At 42.3% G+C, this 23514-nt stretch overlaps 1 protein-coding gene across 1 annotated transcript; it reads right to left on the bottom strand.

Annotated features, from left to right (window-relative positions):
- Positions 1-372: 372 nt before the first annotated feature.
- Positions 373-15772, bottom strand: SDCBP (syndecan binding protein). Its single transcript, XM_058805022.1, has 9 exons — positions 15641-15772; positions 11166-11246; positions 8186-8264; positions 5575-5684; positions 5102-5260; positions 3934-4109; positions 2584-2755; positions 1941-2032; positions 373-1085 (listed from the first exon to the last, which is right to left on the bottom strand). Exons 2-9 carry the CDS (start codon positions 11214-11216, stop codon positions 1031-1033), a joined length of 894 nt encoding a protein of 297 aa, XP_058661005.1. The 5' UTR covers positions 11217-11246; positions 15641-15772; the 3' UTR covers positions 373-1030.
- Positions 15773-23514: the final 7742 nt, after the last annotated feature.

The following is a 23514-nucleotide window of genomic DNA, read 5'->3' as shown; positions in this document are numbered from 1 at the left end:
GTTAGAATCATAAAAGGGCTTGGGTTGGAAGGGATTTAAAGATCACCTAAGCCATGGGCAGGGACACCTTCCACTTGACCAAGCTGGTGGGGTCACATCCAGCCTGGCCTTAAACACTTTGAGGGATGGGGCATCCACAGCTTCTCTGGGTAACCTGTTCAAGTGCCTCACCACCCTCACAGTGAAATTTTTTTTCCATTCAACACATCTTACTTAAAGTAGTCCAGAGCTACCCCTTCTGAAACATTTCAATGTTAAAACGAGTAAGATTTTTAAAGTATTTTACACTGCATTTCCTATCTTAGTTGTTGGCTGAAACTGACCTCAATAAAATAAGCCTGTTTTACCTGAAGTAGGTACACACACAGGATGTAAACTTTTGGTCATTTATTTGGTTATGTCTAAATCCTTAAAATAACATGGTTAAGGCGAGAAAGAAGCATATTTGTTACAATTCATATAACAAGTAATAAAAAGATTTGAGTATCTGTACACTACTTTAATTAATGCTTACTGATGCCTTGAGCCATATTCAGCTAAGTGGCATTTTTGTGTAAACAATATTTACTAGAACAAAAAATTAACTAGTACTAGCCTTACTTCTAATATGCTATTTCAAATCTACTCTTGCAGACAAAAAGCAGTAAAAATACTCATTCTTTTTAGACATACAAAGCACAGCATTGTCCTGGGTAACAACATGTAGCTTTGCAAGTGATACCTGGTTCCTTTAGTTGCAATGGCTTATAGTAGTAGTAAGCTAAATAAAAGACCTACAAAAAGAAGTCATAACACAATAGGAATTTCACATTGTCAAGCATGTAAGGCTGCAAGTTTTACAGTGTGTGAATACACGAGATATGTTGAACGGTGACATTCCCAGCCATTATAGATGCAAATGCTTGATGCAGCATATCTTCTCTCAGCCTCCAGAAAGGCTCATGTGCAGAAGAAAGAGATCACTGAGTATAATAGCCCAAGTTTAGTGGAATCATCGTTATTTATATACACACACATCCATGGTGCAAGTTTAGACTTCAGGAACAGAGTGATCCATCAGGCTCTTCATGATGCTAGTTGCCATCCTAAGGAAAAGGAAAAGGCATTCAGGTTTGTAAGATAACTATAGAAGACCACTCAAGCCTCTGCTCACAGTAGCTTTGTCATGGCCAGTCCTTCAATACAAACCAGAAGCTGGACTTTCACTCCACTATTTTTGACAAGTTGCTACAGACAGCTCATGAAACTGCACCCTGAGATTGAATAGAAGCCCCCAGTGCTCAACACTTCTTCTAGCACCTGAGCTGTGTTGTTGGTATCTTTTAAGGTATGGACATGTGGCAAGCAGAGTACAAGCACAAGGGAAGGAGAGCAGAGGGAAAAGGTGGCTGTTAGACTGAAAACTGCTCTGTAGAAAGAGGATACCAAGCCAAGGGCATATCCTTTTCCTTTACCTGAAAAAAAGACTCAATTACACCTGAAGCATTATTAATGTCTACTAACTTCAAAAAGTATTTATGGAGGACAGATTTACTTGTAGAAAGCCATTGTTTCCAAAGGATTAGGAAGAAACCCAGAACCATCCTGCCCAGAATCACTTTTAAGCCACAGGAATTACTTGCAGTACAAACAACATTTTAGTTAAAAGGTAACAAATACCTTAGTATTCATTTCTCAGAAATTCAGGCATAGTCAAAAGAAGTTTAGAAAAGGCTTTTTCCAGAGAGGAAAAGGCAAAGAATCATCACAAACACAGAATAGGTTAAAAACAGTACCAACACACACCAATTTAACCAAAACATCAGATTAAACAAATTTTCAGGCATCTCCACCCACCCTTTACAGTCTTCAAGTTTGGAATGACATCTTACCACAAGTACACTTTCTAGTCACTGTCCACTGGATTATAAATAACACCACGGCTGCTCTGTATTACCTACCTCTTTATTATATAGTCATAAATACTGGAAGGCATGACAGTGATGGTCACTACGTTTCCAGCTGTTGCCAAGATGTCTGCAACCTGCGAGTCCTGTCAGAAACAAGAAGTCACATGAGCAACACAACTCAAGCTGCCTGTGAAAGCAGCGGTTCAAGAGCTTCTTCTAGACATATTTCACGTGGCTTTGAGACCCCTCCCAACTCCTTGTTTGGAGCATTCAACCTTCAGGACAAATCACTGAAACTGCAATGCCACTTCACAGATGTTTGGTTAAAAGTATCTTGCATGAACTGACTAGAGAAGGGACATACACAATTCCTGCTAAAATTTGATGCAGGTTGGAATGAGGAAGCTGACCCTTTGTTTTGCCAGCAAGGTTGGACTACAGATAAAAACAGAATTTTTTTATCTGCCTTGCCAGGTAGAGGCAGAGAGGATGAGAATGAGCTGCCCTGACAACCAATACAAAACTGCACAGAGGCTAAAACATCTGTCTCTCCAGTCAAGTTACATCATGACTGAATTTTATATTTTATGAACACTGAACAATATATTACAACCTTTTCTGTCTCTCCAAAACACACTACAGAAACATAAAAAGCTCACAGCGTTCCACACCCCGCACATAGTGGTTATTTTACCTTCAACCCAATTACATTCTGGCCATTAATTTCACAGATGTTGTGCTCTGTCAGAAGTCCATTTCTTGCAGCAGAACTGTCTTTCACTATTGAGGTTATTTTTCCATTCTTGAATATGAAACCAACATGTCCTGTGCTGTCCTTATGCATGGTAATAATCCGTTCAAAAGGTCTAAAAAGACATTTAAAATTAAAATCTTCAGTCTACTAAACCACAGAAAAAACCACATCCTATTTTAGCATCTTTAGCTTACAAAAAGTAATTGTACTCTAAGGGACTCATATTTTCTATAATGAAAAGTTGTTTGGTTTAACTTAATTTTGTTAATATTGTTGTATTAAAATATACTTGTTTAAAAACCTTACATGTTGTCCCTGTTTTACAGATATTTCACCATCTGGATTAATAATAATACAAAAATCCCAAACAACATCCACCCACCTACCACCCCAACCAAACAAACATCCACTAAAGATAAAGTTTTCTACAAACATTACAAGGTCAATAAAACAGTGCAGGGAGTTTTAACAACTGTAGGTAGACTACAGGATTCTGAAAGCTCAAGGCTTCCCAACAACACTTCAACTGCTTTGGGAATAATAAACCTTTAAATTGTGTCTTAAAAAGACAGTAGATATAGGAAGAGGGTGCCATGTTGGGCACAGAAGTAGTAGACAGAGCAGGGAATCTACTGGCACAATATTTTAATTCAGTGTTTGAAGCAACTGCCCCCAATCAAAGCAGCTGCCCTCCACTGAGTCAGGCTTGGTTCTTAAGCAGGAAAGAGCATGGAAAAAAAGCTTTGAGGCATACACTTAGTCACATGAAGTATCATCTGTCTTCTTGCAGCCTACAAGCCTTATGTTGAATCTGACCTGTGGTTACTACATACAGCTAGCTACAAGATCATTATTTAAAAAACATATTGGGTCATCAAGCATGCTTTTAGTAAAATTCGCATTCATTTCTATGTAAGCAACAGAGTTCACATAGAACAGGTTGACAGGAAACCCTTTTTGCATTATCATTGTTGACTTTGACTTAACTAAATTAAAAAATTCTGTCTGAAAAAAAGCACAGAACTCTTCAGAGTTTAAATTTAACTTGTGGCATCTCTCACTCACTAGTTTATCTTGGAAAAATGTTACGCCTCATCATGCCCAGGAAGTTTACAATTTAGGAACCATTTTGATTGCTCCCCACAAAAGAGACCATTTCTGAAGATCTTTACTACTAAAGCACATGCACAATGAGATTTTGTTAAACCTGCACAAGCAAGGGGAGACCCAAACCCCTCAGAATTACTCAGTGATGGATTACGGCAAATCCATATCTGCAGCTGGCATTACCTGTCCCGAATGATCATTGAAATCCTTTCTGCAGAAGCCTGTTTCAGAACTTTGTGTGCTTTATCAGAACTCCATCCTGCACAGTTTTCACCATTGATCTGCAGAACTTGGTCCCCAAACCGCAGACCAGCAAGGGATGCTGGAGAGTTTGCCTGAACTAACTGGACAAATATACCCTACAAAAGAGGAGTAAAAAGGGGAGGGGAGGAGAAAGGGAAGCTCTTGGTTAAAGATGAAGACCAGTCACAGAACACACAGCCCCTGAAGTTTCCCATTCTACACAATATCAGCCAAACAGACAAGACAAAAGGACATGCTAATTATCTCTTCATAAAGGGCAATTTTGAAATTTCAGTCTGTTTCTAGATGTATTTAAAAGTCTGACAGATACTTAATGCAAGAACAAAGTTCAAAACCAAGCAAATCTATCTAGATCTCTAAATATTAAAAATTAAAAAAACCCATTAGCATAACATTAAAGTCTTAAGCAAAGGGGTAAATACTTGTCTGTTTTAATAGGTGTTACAAAACTATTTCTAATGAAACTACCCCTAAATCAAAGTAAAGCATATCAAAGCAAATTATAAATAATACCTTGGGAGAGAGGGGTGTTAAAAAAACATCACCCCATGCTACTCTACAAAAACCCCATTTTCTGTATAGGAAGAACTACAGAAAAGTATTTTAAACCTATATGCTACCTGCAGTACAAATTTTTTAAAACATTCAGATTAAATGACTTAAATTGTTTAAGCACCTTTTACAAAAAAGGAGATACTTGTAAACAGTGGGCAGTTATTACATACTACTGAACATTAAGTACTGCCCAGTATTTGCACAAAGGTAAAGACAAGCAGTCCTGAACTGATAAAAAGTATCACAGCAACTATGTAAGGACAAGTTCACACCCTAAAGTGAAACAAAAAATATTTTATGTATTTTTCAGATCTTATAAAGCACAAGGCATTAAACTGCAGCTGTAAATTCAGTTTCTAGTCCAGAAAGCTGGAAATCTAATTACCAGTCTAATGCAGGACTTTAAAATTCCAGTAACAGATAAGAAACCGTTATACATAAGACTATTTTGTGACCAGACTGCATCCTAACTTCACTGCTAATATAGTCCAGCAATAAAATCTCTGGAGGCAAAAGCAACTTCTACACTTACATTATCAACAGACTTAAGGCGAAGTCCAATTCTGCCATCCTGATCTTTACACAGAATTGCTTCACGGATGCCTTGCTTAATTTCCGCTCTGCGAATTCCAATATCATTTCCAGTCACTGGAGCTACCATGTAATTAGTAGAAGGTCGTGTTACCAGTTGCTGATTAAAACAAAACAGCCAGACAACTTAGTTTCAACTTTTAAGAACAGCTATATGTCAGTTTGTATGAAGTGGTATTTTAAAAAAACAACGCACAAAATAAGCCACAGCACCAAGTTTCCCCCATCACCTCCCAACATTGGAAATGGACTGTTCCGTTTCAGAACAGACTAAAATAGACACTGCAACATAAATAATTCACCTCTCAGTCAAGTATGGTACTTAAGGCAAATAATAATCTGCTCTCTAGAATGCTAGGTACACATTTAGTCTTTACACTTTTGTTTTCTAGAATATGCATGACTGGTACCTACACCCTGTGGCTGAGCAGCTGCTGCCACTGCTAAGTTTCTCTGCACCTCCTCCTCATTGAGGCTCAGGCCCATATACTGAGAAAGTTCTGGATACAATCTGGGGTACAAGCCTAGAGGAGAAAAACAAAACAAAAATCAATACAACAGTTGGTTTAAAAGAAGGAGCAGTTAACTGCCTTCACAGGAACAAGTATTTCAACAAATCTTGTGCTTTTGTAATTATTTAACTGGAAAATTATGGCAGAAGACTCACTTGAATCAGAATTGTTATTCTGGCCTGGTTCAGAAGAGTAACCAGACAAGCAGCACTTCTGAGAGAAAGAACTTAAAGGAGAACTTTCAGTTTCACTTACTCTATTCACCCTTTACAACACTAAGAACAATAGACACACGGTGACGTTCCAAAACCAACACTGTGCTGCATTGCATAAGGACACGCCCTTCAACTCCAGAACTTCCGGGCAATTAGTGAAGAACTGCTCCCCTCCCCATCCCCAAACCAGGTGTGCTGAAGAACACACACAGAGACCTTCCACCGAGTTCAAAAACAGCAAGAGGCATTCACAACAAGGATATTCCAGATCTGAGGCATGGGACGGTTTCTGCAGAAACCTCTTGGTTCTAAGGTTCACACTACAGTCTGCTGTGAGTCTTCATGAGAAAGCAGCTGTCAGTTTGTCACAGCTTCAAACTGGAGGGGCTTTACACATGCCTCTCAACAAGACAAAACACACACAGCCTTTAAAACAATGCTCTATACCCAAGCAGAGGGAGGCACAAGGAGTGGGAGGAAAGGAAGTTGAACTGACAGACTTGACAGACCTTGAGCTGAACAACTCTGGAAACAACCTTGATATTGCTCTTGACATTCCACAGATCATTAACTGGTGCCATCTAACAAGTGCCAGTTATGAGAACTCTTAAGAGTCCCCTTGATATTCTCACTAAATGAGTGGGAAAAGAAAAAGCTGCTTGGAGAGAGAGGCAGCGTAAAGAAAGGCTTCAGAAGCAGCCGAGTACACAAGGCTTAGGTTTCTAGCGTTCATTTATGGGCAAAAATGTATCAAACCACCTATTTTAAGAATCCATGTCTGACCAGCAACAGAAAGTAACTTTTCTGGGAAGGAGCAAAGGTCAATGCCAGGTGAATGCCAATATAAACAAGAGATTTTTTTGCTCTTTAATATGCTGCTTTGCATGAGAGCAGTCTGATCATATTTCTGGACTAACCCAGAAGCTTATAATTCACCACTATTGATTAAAAAGCTTTTGATGAATAATTTTTCTATTTTTGCTTGCTTTTTCAAGCAAGCCCCTAGGATTACACACAACACAGCACAAGATTTCTGAAGCTACACAATTCCTCTGTTTTGTTCTTTACTACACCAGATGCATTCTTTGCTGGCTGAATCAAATTCTCATTTAAAACAGAGAGTGCTCCAAATAATGGAACTCATAGCAGAACACAAAACTCTTGATGTTGTATAGTCTCCTGTTTCTGTCAAACAGAAGCAATTCCAGTGGGTCTGGCACATCCTATAGGTGATGTAAGGCCTTCTTTCATTTGGGATATATTGAATGATTGATCATTCTTCAGTCACAGAATTCCAGAGCAATTCACACACAAACTGATGTCAAAATTATGTTTTGGTTCCTACTTGCTGAACACATGCAGGAGAATTCAAACTATGGACAGTAGAGCTGCCAAGACTGCTGAAGCAATCTCAAATCTGGTCTGGTGAGGTTAGGCCAGGGAAGTACCTAATCCAGATAGGATCTACCAGAGGCAACTCTGGTGAGCTATGCAAACATCTGCCTTAAAGTCATCTTAGACACAGAAGCACCCAGAGGAGAACTGGAGACAAAGTTCTATCCACCAGCCTTTAATATCTGAGCAATTCCTGACCACCATTCCAGCACTGCTGCTGGTCTTGCTGGTCACAAGGCTTTAGGCCTTTTAGACTTAAATTTACTAAAGCAGAGCTCTAACCTCAAACATACCTGTGCACCTTTGTGGATGTACATGTGCATGGAAGAAAAGAAGGAGAAAGTACAAGTACAAATCATTCAGCTTTAGATCTGATGGATTTCCCACCACAAATCTGATTCCAAAATCTGCTGCAAGCTTTATGTTGGTTGCACAACAGGATTAAGTGCCAGCTTCCTGGGAATTGTTGACAGAGATTTGTCTTTGTCCCAAAGCAAGCTCAGTGTAGAGCAAAGACTGACTCACACTGTCCTCTAAAGCTTACAAATACATATGTGATAAATAAGGACAACTAAGTGTCTGAGGTAAGAGCTAACAGAGCCCAAAGGCACCAACATCAAATCTTGTTATGGTAGGCTCACTTGGAAAAGGTTGCAAAAAGAGAAGGGTGACTGCTTGCCACAACTTCCTTTTATAAGCAAACACTGTTTTGACTCCTATAGCACCTTACCAAGGTGGGTGTTAGCATTTCCAAAATGGAAATGTAAACAGGGTAACATTTATTTCCCTTTGTAAATAGGGTAACATATTTATAGCTATTTTTTACTGTACTGTTAACTTTAGGATTTAATAACTGCTTTCCACAACATCATCCATAGGATACTATGCAGTACATGAGCTTACCTCCATCACAAGGAATTGGAGCAGAAGCTTCAGACAAGATTGCTGGATTAGCTGGATTTGAAGAAAAGGCAGTCTGAGCCTAAAAGCAAAGAAACTCACATATGTTATCTTGCAGAAGAAAAAAATAAATCTTAATTATGCAGGCAGGAGACTCAGTATTTTCTTTTTTTCTTGTACATGATAATTACTATTCATCTTGAAGTAATGAAGTCAAACTTTTTATGTGAAATAAATAGCTTCAATACAACATGCTGTAATAGTATCAGAGCTACTTTGGCAAATCAACTCATATCTTCCTGAGAGAAAGAGCTACAATGATAATGCAAAAAGGGTTTCCTGTCAACCTGGTCTATTTACATCATTAAGCAAGTTAAAAAGCCTTAAAGGAAACATTACCTTTGTCCAAAAAAGCTTAACAAATAAGTTTTAAGGTGTGACCTTTAGCAGAGTGTTTTGCAATTACTTTTTTCAGTTAGAGAGCAGCAGGTTTACTTCTTCACACCATTTATAGACACTGTTAAGTGAGATCCATAGTTCTTTTCAGGTGTCAAGTTCCACACAATCCAGTGCTACTAGTATGTCTTCTGAAAGAATCAGATCTTCCAAGATGATTTTTCTACAGCTACTACAGTGAACACATTAAGCTTTATTTCTGTATTGCTGACTGGCTTACTTTATTAACTTCTCTTATATTTGTGAGTCAGTTTCCTTCCTTCTCAATACCTCAGCTCTATTTTTTGGCCTTGTGTGTTCATGACCAGTGAAAAATACAGCCTTAGAGAGGCCTCTAGAGCATGATGGAAATTGCTATTCCAGTAACTTTCCTGAGGTTGAATGTCAGAGGTGGGGGGGCAGGGGGAGGAAGTACTCAATGCATACTGAAATGTTATGCTGAACGGGACACATAAATTTTCTAACGCAACATGACAGTCAAATTACTTCATGATGTTCAGGAAACGCTTGAAAATAGAAAACTTCTCAGTCCTGTTCACTCCAGGAAGTTGTCTTTAAAAAAAGGTTTCACAGCAAGAATGAGTCATTATTTAGCAATATCACGTGTATTTAGAAGCACAGGCTCCAACTCAAATGAGGGACAAAAAGAGCAGGTTAGAATAATATTTAATGTAACAAGTCTGTTTGTTTTAGCCAGCAGTCATTTGAATCTTAGTCACTCGCTGCAGATACAGACATCTTTCAGCACTCTGCCCCCTCTTCTCCTAAAAATGCCCTCAGACTTATTTAAAGAGACAGCATTTTTAAAATGCATTCTTTGGGAGAAGGAAATAATTTAGCCTTTGATACCAGCAGGTCAAGGGAGGTGATTCTGCCTCTCTGCTCGGCCCTTGTGAGACCCCACCTGGAGTGCTGTGTCCAGCTCTGGGACCCCCAGCACAGGAAAGACATGAACCTTCTGGAGCAGGCCCCAAAGAAATTATCACAGAAGTAATCAAATCAGAAGATGGAACGCCTCTCCTATGATAAAAGGCTGCCAGAGCTGGGTTGTTGAGCCTGGAGAAGAGAAGCCTACAGCAGCCTTTGTCAGCCTTCTTATGAACCTAAAGGGGGCTCATAAGAAAGATGCTGACAAAACCCTTTAGTAGGGCCTGTTGCAAGAGGACAAGGGATACAGGTTTTAAACTAACAGAGGGTTAGATTTAGATTTAGACCAGATATGAGAAACAAGTTTTTCAAAATGAGGGTGATGAAGCACTGGAATAGGCTGTCCAGAGAGGTGCTAGATCCCCCATCCTTGAAGACATTTAAGGTCAGGTTGGGACATCTAAGGCTCTCAAAAAAGTGATGGAATTGAATATGTCCCTGGTTGTTGCAGAGGACTTTTACCCAAACTATTCAATGATTCTATGAAAAGTATCTGTGAAAATGGAATGGCTTACTGATTACATTTATGAAAATTTTCAACTGCAATACATAAGCTCTAGCAGTTGGTCAATAAAAAGCCAAAGGAGCCTGTGCTTGGCTCCAGGCTACTCAATTTTTGGTTCAGTTTTACCAGACTGTAGATAAAGGACTGTGGTTACATAAGAAGAATGGAGTGGGCGGACACAACCAGGAGCAATCCCAACATAGCGCCCACAACTGCAAAAGCCCCACCCCACACATACAAACACAGATGAGACAGGGCACTGCATTTTGGGATAGAACAGGAGAGTTAAGAAGCTGTTCTAGGAGTTTGCTTGATGGCTTCCCAATGAAAACAGCAAGGACAGAAGTATCAGCCACCTTAAAACACACTATAACTTCTTGCTGTTTATTAAACCAGGAAGAAACGCAGGTTAAGTTCAGGAAGAGGTAAAATGTTGAAGAAAGTAAGGAAACTCCTTGTGAAATACATCCACATCAAACTTCTCATAGAGTTGTTAATTCATTCAAGTGTTTTTCATTATTTTGTTTCACAGATATGTTTTAGTCCTCATCATGTCTAATAATAAAACTACCAATATTCTTACAAATAAAGGGTTTTGCACAAAGGTGATAATCTTGGATGTACTGTAAGAACTGGTGACTACCATGAAATAGCCAGAGGACAAGTCTGATTCCAGATGGCATTAAGACAACCAGTGCTACTTTTTTTGTCTTTTTTTTTTTACTCCAATGACCACAAAAACTTTCTGCCACAGATTTGGACACTGGGAATGAGATGCAGCAGATTTATTAGTTTAGTCATCAAGTCAGAGCTGAAGTATGTGAAGACACTGACTATATTTGTCTACTTAAGACCATGTATCTATACTTAAAAAACCCCAAACATATTAAAGACAAATGAACACAAATGAATAGATAAAGCAAAATAAATATATCCAGGTGGTAAAATAAGTATTAATCATATTAGATAAAGCTACAAAGTAAACACATTGTCTTTTCCAACATGTTCTCAACTACAATAAGTCTCCCCTTTCCTGGATTAAATATCAGATAAGTTATTGTCATCAAAACTCATCTTTTTTAAAGTCCACCATACCTGAATAACTTTGTCCACCTTCAGATCTTCTAGGGAAGGATAGAGAGACATTTTGATGAAGTCCTACCGGGCAAAGGCAGACTAGAAAAAAAATCAAATGGGAAAGCAAACAAACAAGAGGATTAGCTTTCAGATATTTACAGAGTTTAACTCCTTAATTTTTTTTCTTTTAAATAAATTAACCAGACTAAGTGCTAAACAAGTGTTCTGTGACCTGCCAGTCAGCAGTAAAGCTATCTGGCACTACAGATGAATTCCATTAAGACTACCCATTTAATCTGTTATCAACAGCAGCCTTTGGCTAATAGGCTTTATTTAATATACTTAGCACTGTCAAAGTTTAGGTCTCAATGAAGAGAAAACCTACACAGAGCAAAACATTTTGCAGGAAGCAAAGAAGGACTTTAGGAGGCCAAGAAGCAATTACAATGGGATTTAGGAGGAAAAACCTAATCACTCCTGTCCCAACAGGGACAGCATTTTACATTCAACTGTGGAAGCTTCCGCTCTGCTGTCTAAAATATTTAAACACTTTCAACACTTCTAATATTCCACTGACCTGCTTTTGGCTGGGATAGAGCTAATGTTCCTCCTAGTGCTGTGTTTTGGATTTAGGATGAGAATATTAATAACACACTAGTTGTTTCAGTTGTTGCTAAAAAGTGTTTGGACTAAGTCAAGGGCTTTTCAGTTTCCCATGCCCTGCCAGTGAGAAGGCTGCAGAGGCACAAAGAGCTGGGAGGAGGCACAGCCAGGACAGCTGACCCAAACTGGCCAAAGGGACACCATGTGGCATCATGCTCAGTATATAAACTGGGGGAAAACCTGGCCAAAGGCACAGGCATTGGTCAGCAAGTGGTGAGCAGTGGCAATGTGCATCACTCATTTTATATATTCCAACTATTTAATTTTTTTTCTTCTTTTTTTGTCACAATAAACTATCTAATTACATCAACCCATGACTTCTCACTTGACTCTCCTGATTCCCTCCCCCCGTCCTGCTGGGGCAGGGGGAATCAGCAAGCAATTTTGTGGTGCTCAGTTTTAGGCTGGAGCTAAACCATGAGATCCAGCAAGAGGCCTCTAGACAGACCTTGGCTTCCATTTGCAACGCATCAATTGCAGCAAGAGATCTGTAAAAACTAGGAAGATTCAGTCAGTGGCGAGTTTCAAAACACAGAAATTCCAGGCTGGCTGTCATGTGATGTTCAGAGAGCCCCCGTGACAACTTACCAGGAAGTAATAAAAAAAAAAAAAAAAAGGGAAAAAAAACCCCAAACCTAAAGCAAAACCCCCCAAAAAACCCCAAAAAACTAAACCACTTCACATGGTACTCTAAGGCACCACGCTGACATCCAGCTCTCCTAGAACCAGTCACCTGAGGCTTCAGGAAATCCCAGTTTTCCAGAGCTTCTTAACTCACACTCTCACTGAGATCAGCTAAACTTTTGAAACCCACAATAAAACATTCCACATCAGTACATGGGAACATTTTAGTGAGAGGGATGGGGAGGGACATAACCAGAAGACAACAAAATGTGATACAGTTTTGCAAGTCACAGAAGGTACTGAAAACATAGTTAATACAGAAGTTTTACTAAAGGTTTTTGGTTTGGGGATTCATTTTCTCATTCAAAGTAAAGAGGTTCTTATTAAAGTAGCAATTTAGCAAAAATTTCAGACTAAAAGTGACCATTGCATAAATCCTTGAGCGATTGCTTCCTTAAGTGCAGACACAGTATATTTCTAAATGAATGCCACACACACAGATGCCTAATGTGATACTGCAGTAACACAATAGACATCTCTTCATATTACACTAAATTCATCAACAGCTTTTATGTTTGCTCAGCAGCACCCAATAGCTCCAGTATCATGTCAAACTGCAATTAAAACTTAAAAAAAGCATGCTCTCAATGTGACAGAGACCTAAACTGTAAACACGTGGTCTGTTATATTACAATAATTAATTGCCACTGACTTTTTTGATTAATTGTTGCAACTCTACCAAACATAGTCAAAGCCTGGAAGCTATAACACATGCATTTAAGGTCAGTTTGAAGTCCTGTTTTAATCCAGTATCAACCTGAAACAATGAAATGCTTTTGCTCATCCAAAATGGGTAATAGCAAACATTAGCCAAAGCCCTTGATCAGGAAAGTGATTCCTGGATGCTCCACTCTGCTGCTCACACCAGCCAAGGCACACACAGCATCAGAGTCAGCATGTCCTTATGTGCCACAGCAGCCCCGGTAGGTTCAGGTGCTGGTCCCAGCACTGGCACATGTTCAGAGCCAGCACACCCGGCAGCAGGAGAGGGCAGGCCAAGGACAGTGTGTTCCCAAAGGAGTCACCCCATGGCAGGGCGAGGAGAGGCGCAACAGCAGCACTTTGCAGGTGATGATCTTGGCATCCACAGGGCTGCAGAGCACAGCACAGGCAGTGCCAGGTCCCCTGCCCCAGTGACCAACTTCCATGGAACACCCTGGCCAGCTTTATTTCTCCTCCACAGACCAGTCTCTGCACACAGTTACTCGATTACCAGAAAACCCCAGTCTTCCGCTAGTTAGAAAGAGGAGCCCAGTGCTTTCTGCAGAAAAGCATTAGCAAAGCTAAACAAATACTAGTGCTCAGATTACATAAGACAACATTCCAGAAGTTTATCCTGCCCCTTGACAACCCCCTCATCCTTCCCTCCCCAGCCAAGGGTTAACAGACCCAAGTGTTTGCCACAAAGGCTGGCTGGCTAGGCTGGCTCCCTCGCCATAAACTCAACAGTTCCTGGTTTTGGTTTTCCAACTAAATAGCCAGAGGAACAGTCACCACTGTAACTGCATTGAATGAGCTCATAACTTTGCATATGGTAACACAAATACCCCATGTTAGACAATGTGAGTGCCACAAGAATATTGCATTTAGTTTAAAAAAGGATTGTTAAGTAATAATTGCCACCGTCAGTGACCACCAGTAATTGCAGGAAGAACTTGTCCACGACTTCTGTACAGTGTTATTCACAGTATAAACATGAATTTCAGCTGGTGCTGTAACGGTTTTAGGCACTAGGGAGTGGATACCACAAAACGTGAGTCACTACAACCTCCTCTCCTCTCTTAACAATCTATAACAACATCAGAATCATTTCCATACTGTGAGGAGAACAAGTGTTTAGGGCCGTAGAAATGAAAACAAAAGGAAATGTATGGGGCAGGAGCTGTAACTCAGCTGGCGACCCACAAAACAAAACCTGGCAGTAAAGACCTCGCCCCCTCTTCAGTACACTTGGCTGGAAAGTCTGACTGCCCCTGCCAGCATGTCCCACTAAGGAGATCCTGTTTGCCAAAGGGAAGTACCGGGCCACCGACGGGAGAGGCATGAAAGGCGTCACTCGTGACACCACCCCGAGCCTGCCAGCAGGAAGTCTCCAAGGTGGGAGTGATCCCGAGCTGCTTTCGGCGGCCTGGCTGGGAGGAGACGGCCTTCTCGACGCATTGTTCAGATCGGAAAGCATGAACAAAGCACAGCAGGACGGTCCTGCGAAACCCCAACCTGGCCAGTCTGTAGTGACTGCTGTCTTTGAAAGCACCAGTAGCCAAAACTGTGGGAGGGGGGAAAAAAAAACAAAACAAAAACCGTCCCCCCACCCATATGTCTTCCTCCTGTAGCCCGTGGAAGAAGTACAGCAGGCCATTATGTCGGCACCTACAGTGGAACACTGGTTCCCACTTCCAGAAACTAGAAGCTTATGAGCCCCGAAATTCATCTTTAGAGCAGACCGAGGACAACACTTCCCCAAGGTCAGGCTGAGACATCACGAACCGAGGAACGGTTTCGTAAGACGCGTTCTCTACTAATAACTCAGTATTTCCCTTCTGATACACATCTAATTAGCCTGGGAGCAATTGCCCTCATTATGCGCTCAGCTCCGAAACCTGCTGCCTCCATTTCAGACCTGAAGCAGGGCTCGTCTGCCTGAAAAGGCTCGTCGTATATCACTCCTGAAAAGGCCCGTCGCATCAGTCCATTGCTGCAGCACCCTTCAGCCCGTCACAAGAGAACTCAATAGAAATGCCCGAGCCTCCGCCGTGCAGTGGCCGCGGAGCCCCAAGGAGGGGCCAGAAGGCGCTCCCAAACCCCAGGGCCGGGCACAGGCAGTCACACAGGGCCTTATCCAGGCGCTGCTTTCCCTGTCCGCGGGCGGAGGAGCCCCCCGGGCCGGCAGCGCCCCGAGCCCGGCTGAAGCCTTCCCCCGGCCGGCTGCGGGGAGCGGCGGCCCCGCAGGAGCACGACACGGCTCCGCGGCTGGAGCGGGCACCCACACCGCCCTCGCAAGCGGCACAGCGGGGCTGCCCCGGCGCCGGCCGCCCCCTCCCCGCTCCGCCATGCCCGGCCCGCAGCCCCCCGCCCGTCGCCTGCCCCGAGAAGCGCACAAAGGGCCACGGGGAGGGGGCCGGCCCGCTCGCCGGCCCCTCGCTTACCTCCGGCCCCGGGGGTTGTTTGCTGCCGTCCGTCGGGGCCCGCAGTACGGAGAGGGGCGGCGGGAGCGGCTCCCCTGGATCCCGGCAGCGCCGCTAGGAACGGAGCGGAGCGGGGGCGGCGGCGGAACTGGCCCGGCCCCGCGCATGCTCCGGCGGCGGCGGGGAAGGGGCCGGGGCCGGGGCCGTGGCTGGGTTTGGCTGCCGGCGGCTGTGGAGCGGAGGGCGGCGAGCGGGGTGGCGGTGGGCTCACTCGCCTCAGGCTCCTTGTTTCACGCAGAATCTTGGCATCATCAAGGTTGGAAGAGATCTTCAAGATCATCCAGTCCATCTGTCTACCTGGCATTACCGCTGTAACCACTGAACCACATCACCCAGCGCCAGATCCAGACGCCTCTTAACACCTCCAGGGATGGTGACTCCATCACCTTCCTGGACAACCTATTCCAGTGCCTGACCACTCTTACAGTGAAACAATTTTTATAATACTTAATCTGAGTCTTCCCTGTTTCAGTTTAAGGCCATTTGCTCTGGTCCCCTCACTGCAGGCACGGCAGAGTCCAGCCCCCTCCTCAGCATAACCTCTAGTCAGGGAACTGTAGACTCAGGCCTTAGACTCGTTTGTATGCCTTTATTGGTTGATAGCTGCCGTCTTCGTGGAGAAAAAGTACTATTTTCTGCTCATTTTCCTACCTGTTTCTGCTGTAATGAAGCACACTCCATTAACGGCCTCGTGTGTGCCTTGTTTTGTATGTCTGCCATGGATGGGCAAGCTGTGACACATCAGAGCCGGAGTGACCACATCACCTGTCCCACAGTCCAACAGCTGGCCCTGCCTTCTGCTACAGGCAGGCATCAGTTTTTATCCTGGAGAGGCTGCCCTGAAGAAACCATGATGTAAAGTGTACCAGCAACAGAGAAACCCCAGAACAAGCTCGGAAAGAGACTTTCATAAGTCAATTACCATAATTACCTGTCTTTGCCTTATTTAGAGTATGCACTTCTCTAGCATCAATTTTTTTTAGTCTTCCCTTCTTCATTACAATTCTTTGCCTGATGTCAAATATTGTTCATCACACAAATAATTAAATGTGCTGAATGCCCTAGAGCTTCTCTTCACCTAAGAAGAACATTCAGTAGGAGGTTGAGCATTCAGGAGTTGAGCAGTCCTCCAGCATCCAGAAGGAGGTCTGCTCCCACCTACAGTCTCTTTCTCCTGCCCTCAGCCAGTCCCAGCATTTGCCCAGCTCTTCTGAGAGAAAGCTTAACTCATTGCCCCAGGAGAAATCAAATCCACCAAAAAACATGGTGGTTGGAGCCATACTAGCAATAAAAGGCTCTCTCAAACACAAGCATGAGCCAAAGCAAGGGAGTGTGTGGCTGGAAACAGGAGAAAGGAGGAAGCAGAAGGAGAAATGGGAATGAGAGGGAAGGTTGTTTCGCTTCACTCTGGCACTAACAGGCTGTTTCATCATTTGAGCTGTCTGCACAACCATAACCTTAGTTAAGCTAAACAGAAATTTTGTGGCAATATATTTTTCTCTTGCTATTGCAGTGTGTTTTCCAGTTCTTGATTCTCTCCAGTTGCCAGCATCCAAGGGTCTGGGGTAGCAGCCACAGCAGTGCTGAATGCAGAGGAGCAGCAACTCTTTGGCAGCTCAGGAGGCTTCTGTTTCTATATCCAATAATCAGTCAGACCTGGAACCTTCCTGCATGCCACTACCTGAACCATTGGCTGCTGAGTCGTGTAACTACGGGTCATTAAATATATATGAAGTGAAATCTTGAGCTTAGGGTATCACAGTCTTCACAAAAACCCTGTATTACGCGTCTTCTGGGCCAGGAGGAAAGGAGGGAATCTAGCTTTAGTTTAATAATGACTGATGATTACTGCTTTAGAAATGCTAAATTTTCTATGTAGCCGAAGGAGATTTTAACATAAGTGCAGTGAAAGTTTTAAAACTGTGCTCAGACAAAGTGTGCCACTCTTCATCCTGAAATGACCTCAGGGCAGTGAAGCCCTGGACCCACTCTGTAGAATGAAGAGCACTGTAGTGTTCATGTAGCATGGAAATTGCAGGTGTATGATTGAGAGTTTTCCAGTGCAATTCTGCTGGGTGCCAGTGTTGACAGCTGAAGGATGATGTTTTCTTTTGGTTTGATATTGAATGCTCCTCTCATTGCAAAGACCTTTCTTCTCTCCAGAAAGCTAGGCTGTTATTTGCTGTCCTCTGCATTACTCTATCTCCTTGTGGTCTTTCAAGACAGCCTGCTGTTATGCAGGGAGCAGCCTTTTCTAGTGGGTATCTGACTTGCACTGTCAATGCACCCTCCCTAATTTTACCCACAAGACTGTAATGGATGTTCATTTTCTTTATGAAGATGTCCTAGCCCAAAAACTTGGCTCTATGTGGTTTATTTCTCATTGAGCATACCATCTGTGTACTATTGCAGATACATAATCTAATAGCAAGCCAAGTCCAGGTTATGGGCAGTAGCTCTGGCACCGCGTCCACCTGCAGGACATCCATCTTGGTATCAAAAGTGAATCTTATCATCCTCATCTCCCAGTATATTGTGAAACATGATTTTAATAAAGATTTTGAAAATCTGCATAAAGGTGTTTCTTCTCGCTTAAGAACAGCTGTTGGAGAGAGAAAGAGTACACTTTTGAGAAATTGTTCATTTAAATGTAGGAACAAAACTTAATAGACCAGAAAGATAATTGATGAAAAATGGCTATGTCTAATCTGTGCAACCAATGCAGTTTGGCATGTCTCAGGATCCTCATCCTTTAAACACACAGACCAAAGACAGTTCCAACTGCTGGTCTAGTCTCGTATCTTTCCCAAGGAAACCAAATTTTGGAAGGAGGTAGCAGTCAGAGTCTTGGTGTCTCAGTCATTCTGTGAGATGAACTGAGCACCTGGGACAAGGGAGATACTTGTGTGTTCTGGAGTTTGGAGGGAGACAGAAGAAGGGCCAGGCCATATCTTTCTAAGAACTCCACTGAGACTGAGGAGCTCTAAGGAGCCAGAGGTGAATTGCCCAAGATTAGTTCCTAAGGTATGTGCATCTGTTGTTTGGAAGAAGTAGAACAAAGAGCCAAGTTATTAGAGATTGCTTGTTTAAGTTAGAATACCCATGGGCAAGTGTGATAACTTTCCATCATCAGTGTACTATTTGTGGGTTTTTTGCTGGCCTAGTGCCAACTTTCAAAGAATAATAGAAACCACCCACTGATTGGTATCAGTCTCAGCTGTTGAAAAAAATCTTAATAAAATAATACATAGTTATTACTGAAGAATACACATTTCTCCTTTGAAGCTGAAAACAGGTTGTGCTTTTGTTTGTAAGGAAGCTCTCCACCCACTCCACAATTAGTGGTTGCTCAAAACATGTACCAATTGTGCAAGACAGCACCCTGTCAGCACTGGAAACAGAATAATTGTATTAAGGTGGTTCCATACCTGGGGTAGTTATGAGGGAGTTAACGGGTCCTGCTCTAAGCCAGCTGAAAGGAGTGTCCAAACATGTTTGCATTTCTAGAACAAGCTTTCCCCAAACCAGCTTAATTGTGGGGCTGCATTGCACTTGAGCTGTACCTCTAGACTTCATCTACCAGAATTTTTGTACTTTCCATGTGGAAATAAGATTTTTCAGCAAAAACCCCTGTTATGCAGAAGAGATTACATTACAGGAGCTTTGCCCCAGTAATGTACTTAGCATTAGATACTGCTCGGTCACTTTTTTCCTCATTCCCTGTTCATATTTTTTTGGATCTTGCCTTTTAAGGGCATTATAACATATTAATTTCATATTATTGCATATTACTTTTAAGGGCGTAACACCCATGGGGTGGATGGCACTCAGTGAGTTATTTTCCACTGCTCAGTTGGCAGTTTCATGCCTGATTTCCTGTCTACTATTCAAACTCCACTCTAAAGATGGAAATACTAATGTTGTCCCCATCCTTACTAAGTAATGCTCTAAGTGCTGTGCAAACAGTTGCTCATTTATTTTCCATCATAATTCTGGGGTACAGACAAGGCATTCAGACACTCAAGTTGAATATGCTCATAATGCATTATTCTGAGCTCTCAGTTCTACAAACTCATGTCTCATGTTTGTGGTAATACAGGAGATATTTTGTTAAATCCCCACCTTCCTGACTGCACTCATGATTAAGTGTGCCCAACACTTCTGCAGATTAGACCTAGAGCCTCTGTGGGGCAGATAGAAAATGAGCAAAACACAGGAACTGCTTTGTGGAGAGTCTGGAGAGAGGAATTATTTGTCACTGCCTGACAGCAGCATCCAACTCCACTGCCTGACAGTCTAGGGTGTGAGCAGTATGTTCCTCTGTCCTTCTCATTCCTCAGACACCTTGTAGCCTTTGCAACAGATGAAGAAGAGGTCCTGCAGACAACAAGCTCCTTCATGATCCTGAGCCAGTCCTAGGAGACAGGAGACAGGAAAGAGAGCCAAGGAAGGGGTGGATTTGAACTCTATGCAGGCAAGCGGGAGGAGTGACTGTGCTCTTCCTGTGCCTTATCCACAAGTGGGATTTTGCTGGAAAGGATTTAAATAACCTGAACAGTTCTTTCCTACCTCTGACATACACAATTCAGGGTTTAAAAATCTATATTCTTTGTTTTCATATTGTAAAGACTACCTATATTCTTTGTTTTCATATTGTAAAGACTACATAGACATGGCGGAAATGAGGTGTATATTTCACAGTAGCTGTAATATTTTGTGTTTAACTGTTTTTCCAGGGATTCAATGTCTTTTCCTTTCTCCTGGGAACTCTGAATTAACATTTTATACATTCATGTTAGATATAGTCTAGTTCAGTCCAAGGCTGTCGTCTAATATAGGTGGTGTTCCATAGTCTAGATGAAGCATGAAGCAAGACAAAAGGACAGATCCCTCTGCCCTCATAGAATCACAGAAGAGTTTGGGTAGGAAGAGACCTTAGAGATCATATAATTCCAAACTCCTGCCATAGATAGGAATACCTTCCACTAGACCAGGTTTCTGGTCCAACCATCCGACCTATCCTGGGCACAAGTGCTTGTGGCAAATATAGCATGAGGAATCATGAGGTCTGATGCCTGGCTCTTTGTCTTAAAATGCCTCCAAGGATAAATTTGAGCAGACATCTGCCTTTGGGATGGGGTGGTGGGACAGAGGTGGGCAGTCCTTTTGCTCTGCTCTGGCTATTGGGGCTGTAACCTCTGGAAGTGGCAAAGGAGGGCAGAGGCCAAGAGCAGCTGCTACAGCAAGGCTCACTAGTGGCACCTGTTGGAGAATTTTTATGGTACTTTCGAGGTGAATTAAACGCACCCTTGTGCTTCATTACAAAATAAGCCAATGAACAATGCACTGGGCAGAGTCCCCATCACAATATGTGCCTCTACTGGAATCTGCAAAGATGCACCACAAACAGATGCCTTATGTACACAGCACCAATCCAAGATTATTTGCATGGGGCACCTCAGCCTGTGGATCCACCCTTCACCCAGCTCTGCTGCTCTGAGTTTCGCTTGGCTCCCTGAGCACTCTTATTCCAGGATGGCTACAAGACAAAGCTGAGACTGTTTCTTATCTCATCACCAAGGGAAACTTCACTCCCTTGGAAGGAGTCTGTTCTGGCTCTGGCATTCCTGCTTCCAGCCAGTTTAATCCCTCCTTGCTCTCCATGCCAGATCATTCCTCAGTCACAAATTACCACTGCTGAACAGTTATAATTAGAATTTCGCTTATATGTCTGTCACCACTGGAAGTCTTTGGACCAAGCCAAAAATTTTGGGGGAGACTGTCATGGGAACTTGAATTGCTGTGAGCAATCAGGAGATGGCTCATCCAAAGGCATGTGTTGGTGTTGGCACAGTGCCCTTACTTTTCTGGGGAGCTGTCTCCATGCTGACTCAGCAAGTCAAATGCTTCCCTTAGCTCAGGAGTGGTTTTTGGCAGCCTGCCACTGCATTTCTGACCGCACCAAACCTGTTTAACTTATAAGACCAGTCTTGAGCTATATAACGACTGGAGCACCAATGTTTGTCTATTTGTTAAAAAAGCAATAATTGTCCCCATCTGTAAACTAACCATCTGTTTAAATCCTTTTATCTTTTACCTTGTGTTTTGTCTTTATTTTCCTGTTCTCTGCTACATCTACCTGTCACCCTTCTTCCATCAGCTTCTTTCTTCCTGTTACCCTGTTCTTTTTGTGTGTTTCTGTTTTAATTTTTGTCTTTCCACCTATAGTTTGTTTTTTCAACTGCAAAGCAAAGCTGTAAGAGGTAGATCTCTGATCTTTGCCTATTTAAGTCAAAAATAATATAGAAACATATAGAAATAAATGGGCCACATGCAGTATTACAGCAGCTCTGGTAGTGAAAATTAATATTACTTTTCCAAATTAGTAATCTGCATTCAGTTGCAATTCAGTTTGCCTAAGCCAGAAGGCTGATTCACATGTAAAACCAGTGGGCTGCACTTTGGACAGTTTATTTAGCCCCATATTCATATCTTTTTAATCTAATCTGAGTAGTTGAACAGCCTTACATTTTGAAGTTGGTTTCATATTATGTCTGTGACACGACCATGCCTTATTTTTCCTTTCTTTTGCACAATGAAGACATTGTTCACTGCCACAGTTTGCTTTCTCAAAAAAAAAAAAAAAAAAAGAAAAAAAAAGAAAAAAAAGAAAATCAAAGAAGCTTTGGCTCACAGAAGTATGATCATGAAGAGGAATGCATCGCAGAGAAGAATTGAAGTGATGACTGGCAGATTTCTTCTGTAATATAGACAGGCACTCACTCTTCAATCTTGGCTTGTATCTTCCAAGAAATATTGTATTATAAAAAGTAGAATATAGCTATAGGAAAAAGAAATCTTTACTTAAATCTAGTAGTAGAAGAATGTGTATTTTCCCTTGGAAGAGTAAAATGTGGCCCAGTTGCATAACTGTGTGCCCCACACTTCTACTTCTTTGCATTTTGCACAGTCCAGTGAAGCTCAGATCTCCATTAAAAACCATATTTATATACAACCATTCTTGGCAAAATTTTCCATACCTAGGCAACAGGCTTGCATAAATCCACCAGGGATGCTCTCAGAGGATGATAGGATGATTCCTGTGCTCATGTGTAAATGCAAAAAAAAAAGTAAAAATATTCTGAAATATTCTGAAACCAAAGAAAAACTGTTTAAGGAAAGCTGTGCTGATGACACCCATCATTTTCAGGCTGTGGATCCTTTCCAGCTGCACTGTTAGTCCAGCTTCTCCATTTTCCCTAAACGTCTGGAGACTTCTAAAATCCCAAAGTGGCCTAATAGCTGCTGAAATCACCATCAAGGGGAAGTTGCTGGTGGTTTCCAGCAGCTGTCAGCCTCTGTCTCCCTTAGAACTGTAGTGGCCATAGCTGAAATAGAAAGTCCCCACTGTGACTACAGGCGCCAAGCTGGCTCCCAGGCAGATTGCCTCTTGCCAGTAAGGTGGTGGGCCTTCTGATTTCCTTTCACCCTGGAGCAATGGATGTTGTCCTTGCACAGGTGGTCACTTCAGGAAGAAAAGGAGCATGAAGCCAACCCCACAGCAACCTGATGTGAGGTTTGCCAAAGGGACCCAAATCCAGACTGCAGGACCAGAGCAGCACCAGCACTTGCATAGAGAAGATGGAAATAGCTGTAAACAACAGAGAGGTTCCTAAGATGCCACCCTTCTTACAGAATAGGTGCAGGTGTGACTGAGTCTCCATGGCTTCTAAATGCAGATGTAGAGTGAATTGTGAGTGTGATGAAGGCGGGGACATGAAATAAGTGCTACACTTAATGGATGCCAAACTCAGGCAGTGAATCATAAAATCATA

Source organism: Ammospiza caudacuta, chromosome 1, assembly GCF_027887145.1.
Source record: "Ammospiza caudacuta isolate bAmmCau1 chromosome 1, bAmmCau1.pri, whole genome shotgun sequence".
Lineage (NCBI taxonomy): Eukaryota > Metazoa > Chordata > Aves > Passeriformes > Passerellidae > Ammospiza > Ammospiza caudacuta.
This window is presented reverse-complemented; position numbering and strand designations above follow the sequence as displayed.

What these genes read in the sequence shown, in the direction of transcription:
- SDCBP (XM_058805022.1), bottom strand. Translation starts at nt 11,216, where the DNA reads ATGTCTCTCTATCCTTCCCTAGAAGATCTGAAGGTGGACAAAGTTATT. An exon ending in GCCTTAAGTCTGTTGATAAT is followed by an intron (nt 4,110 to 5,101) that starts GTAAGTGTAGAA and finishes CCTCTTTTGTAG; the next exon opens with GGTATATTTGTCCAGTTAGT. An exon ending in AGAATGTAATTGGGTTGAAG is followed by an intron (nt 2,033 to 2,583) that starts GTAAAATAACCA and finishes TGTTTCTGACAG; the next exon opens with GACTCGCAGGTTGCAGACAT.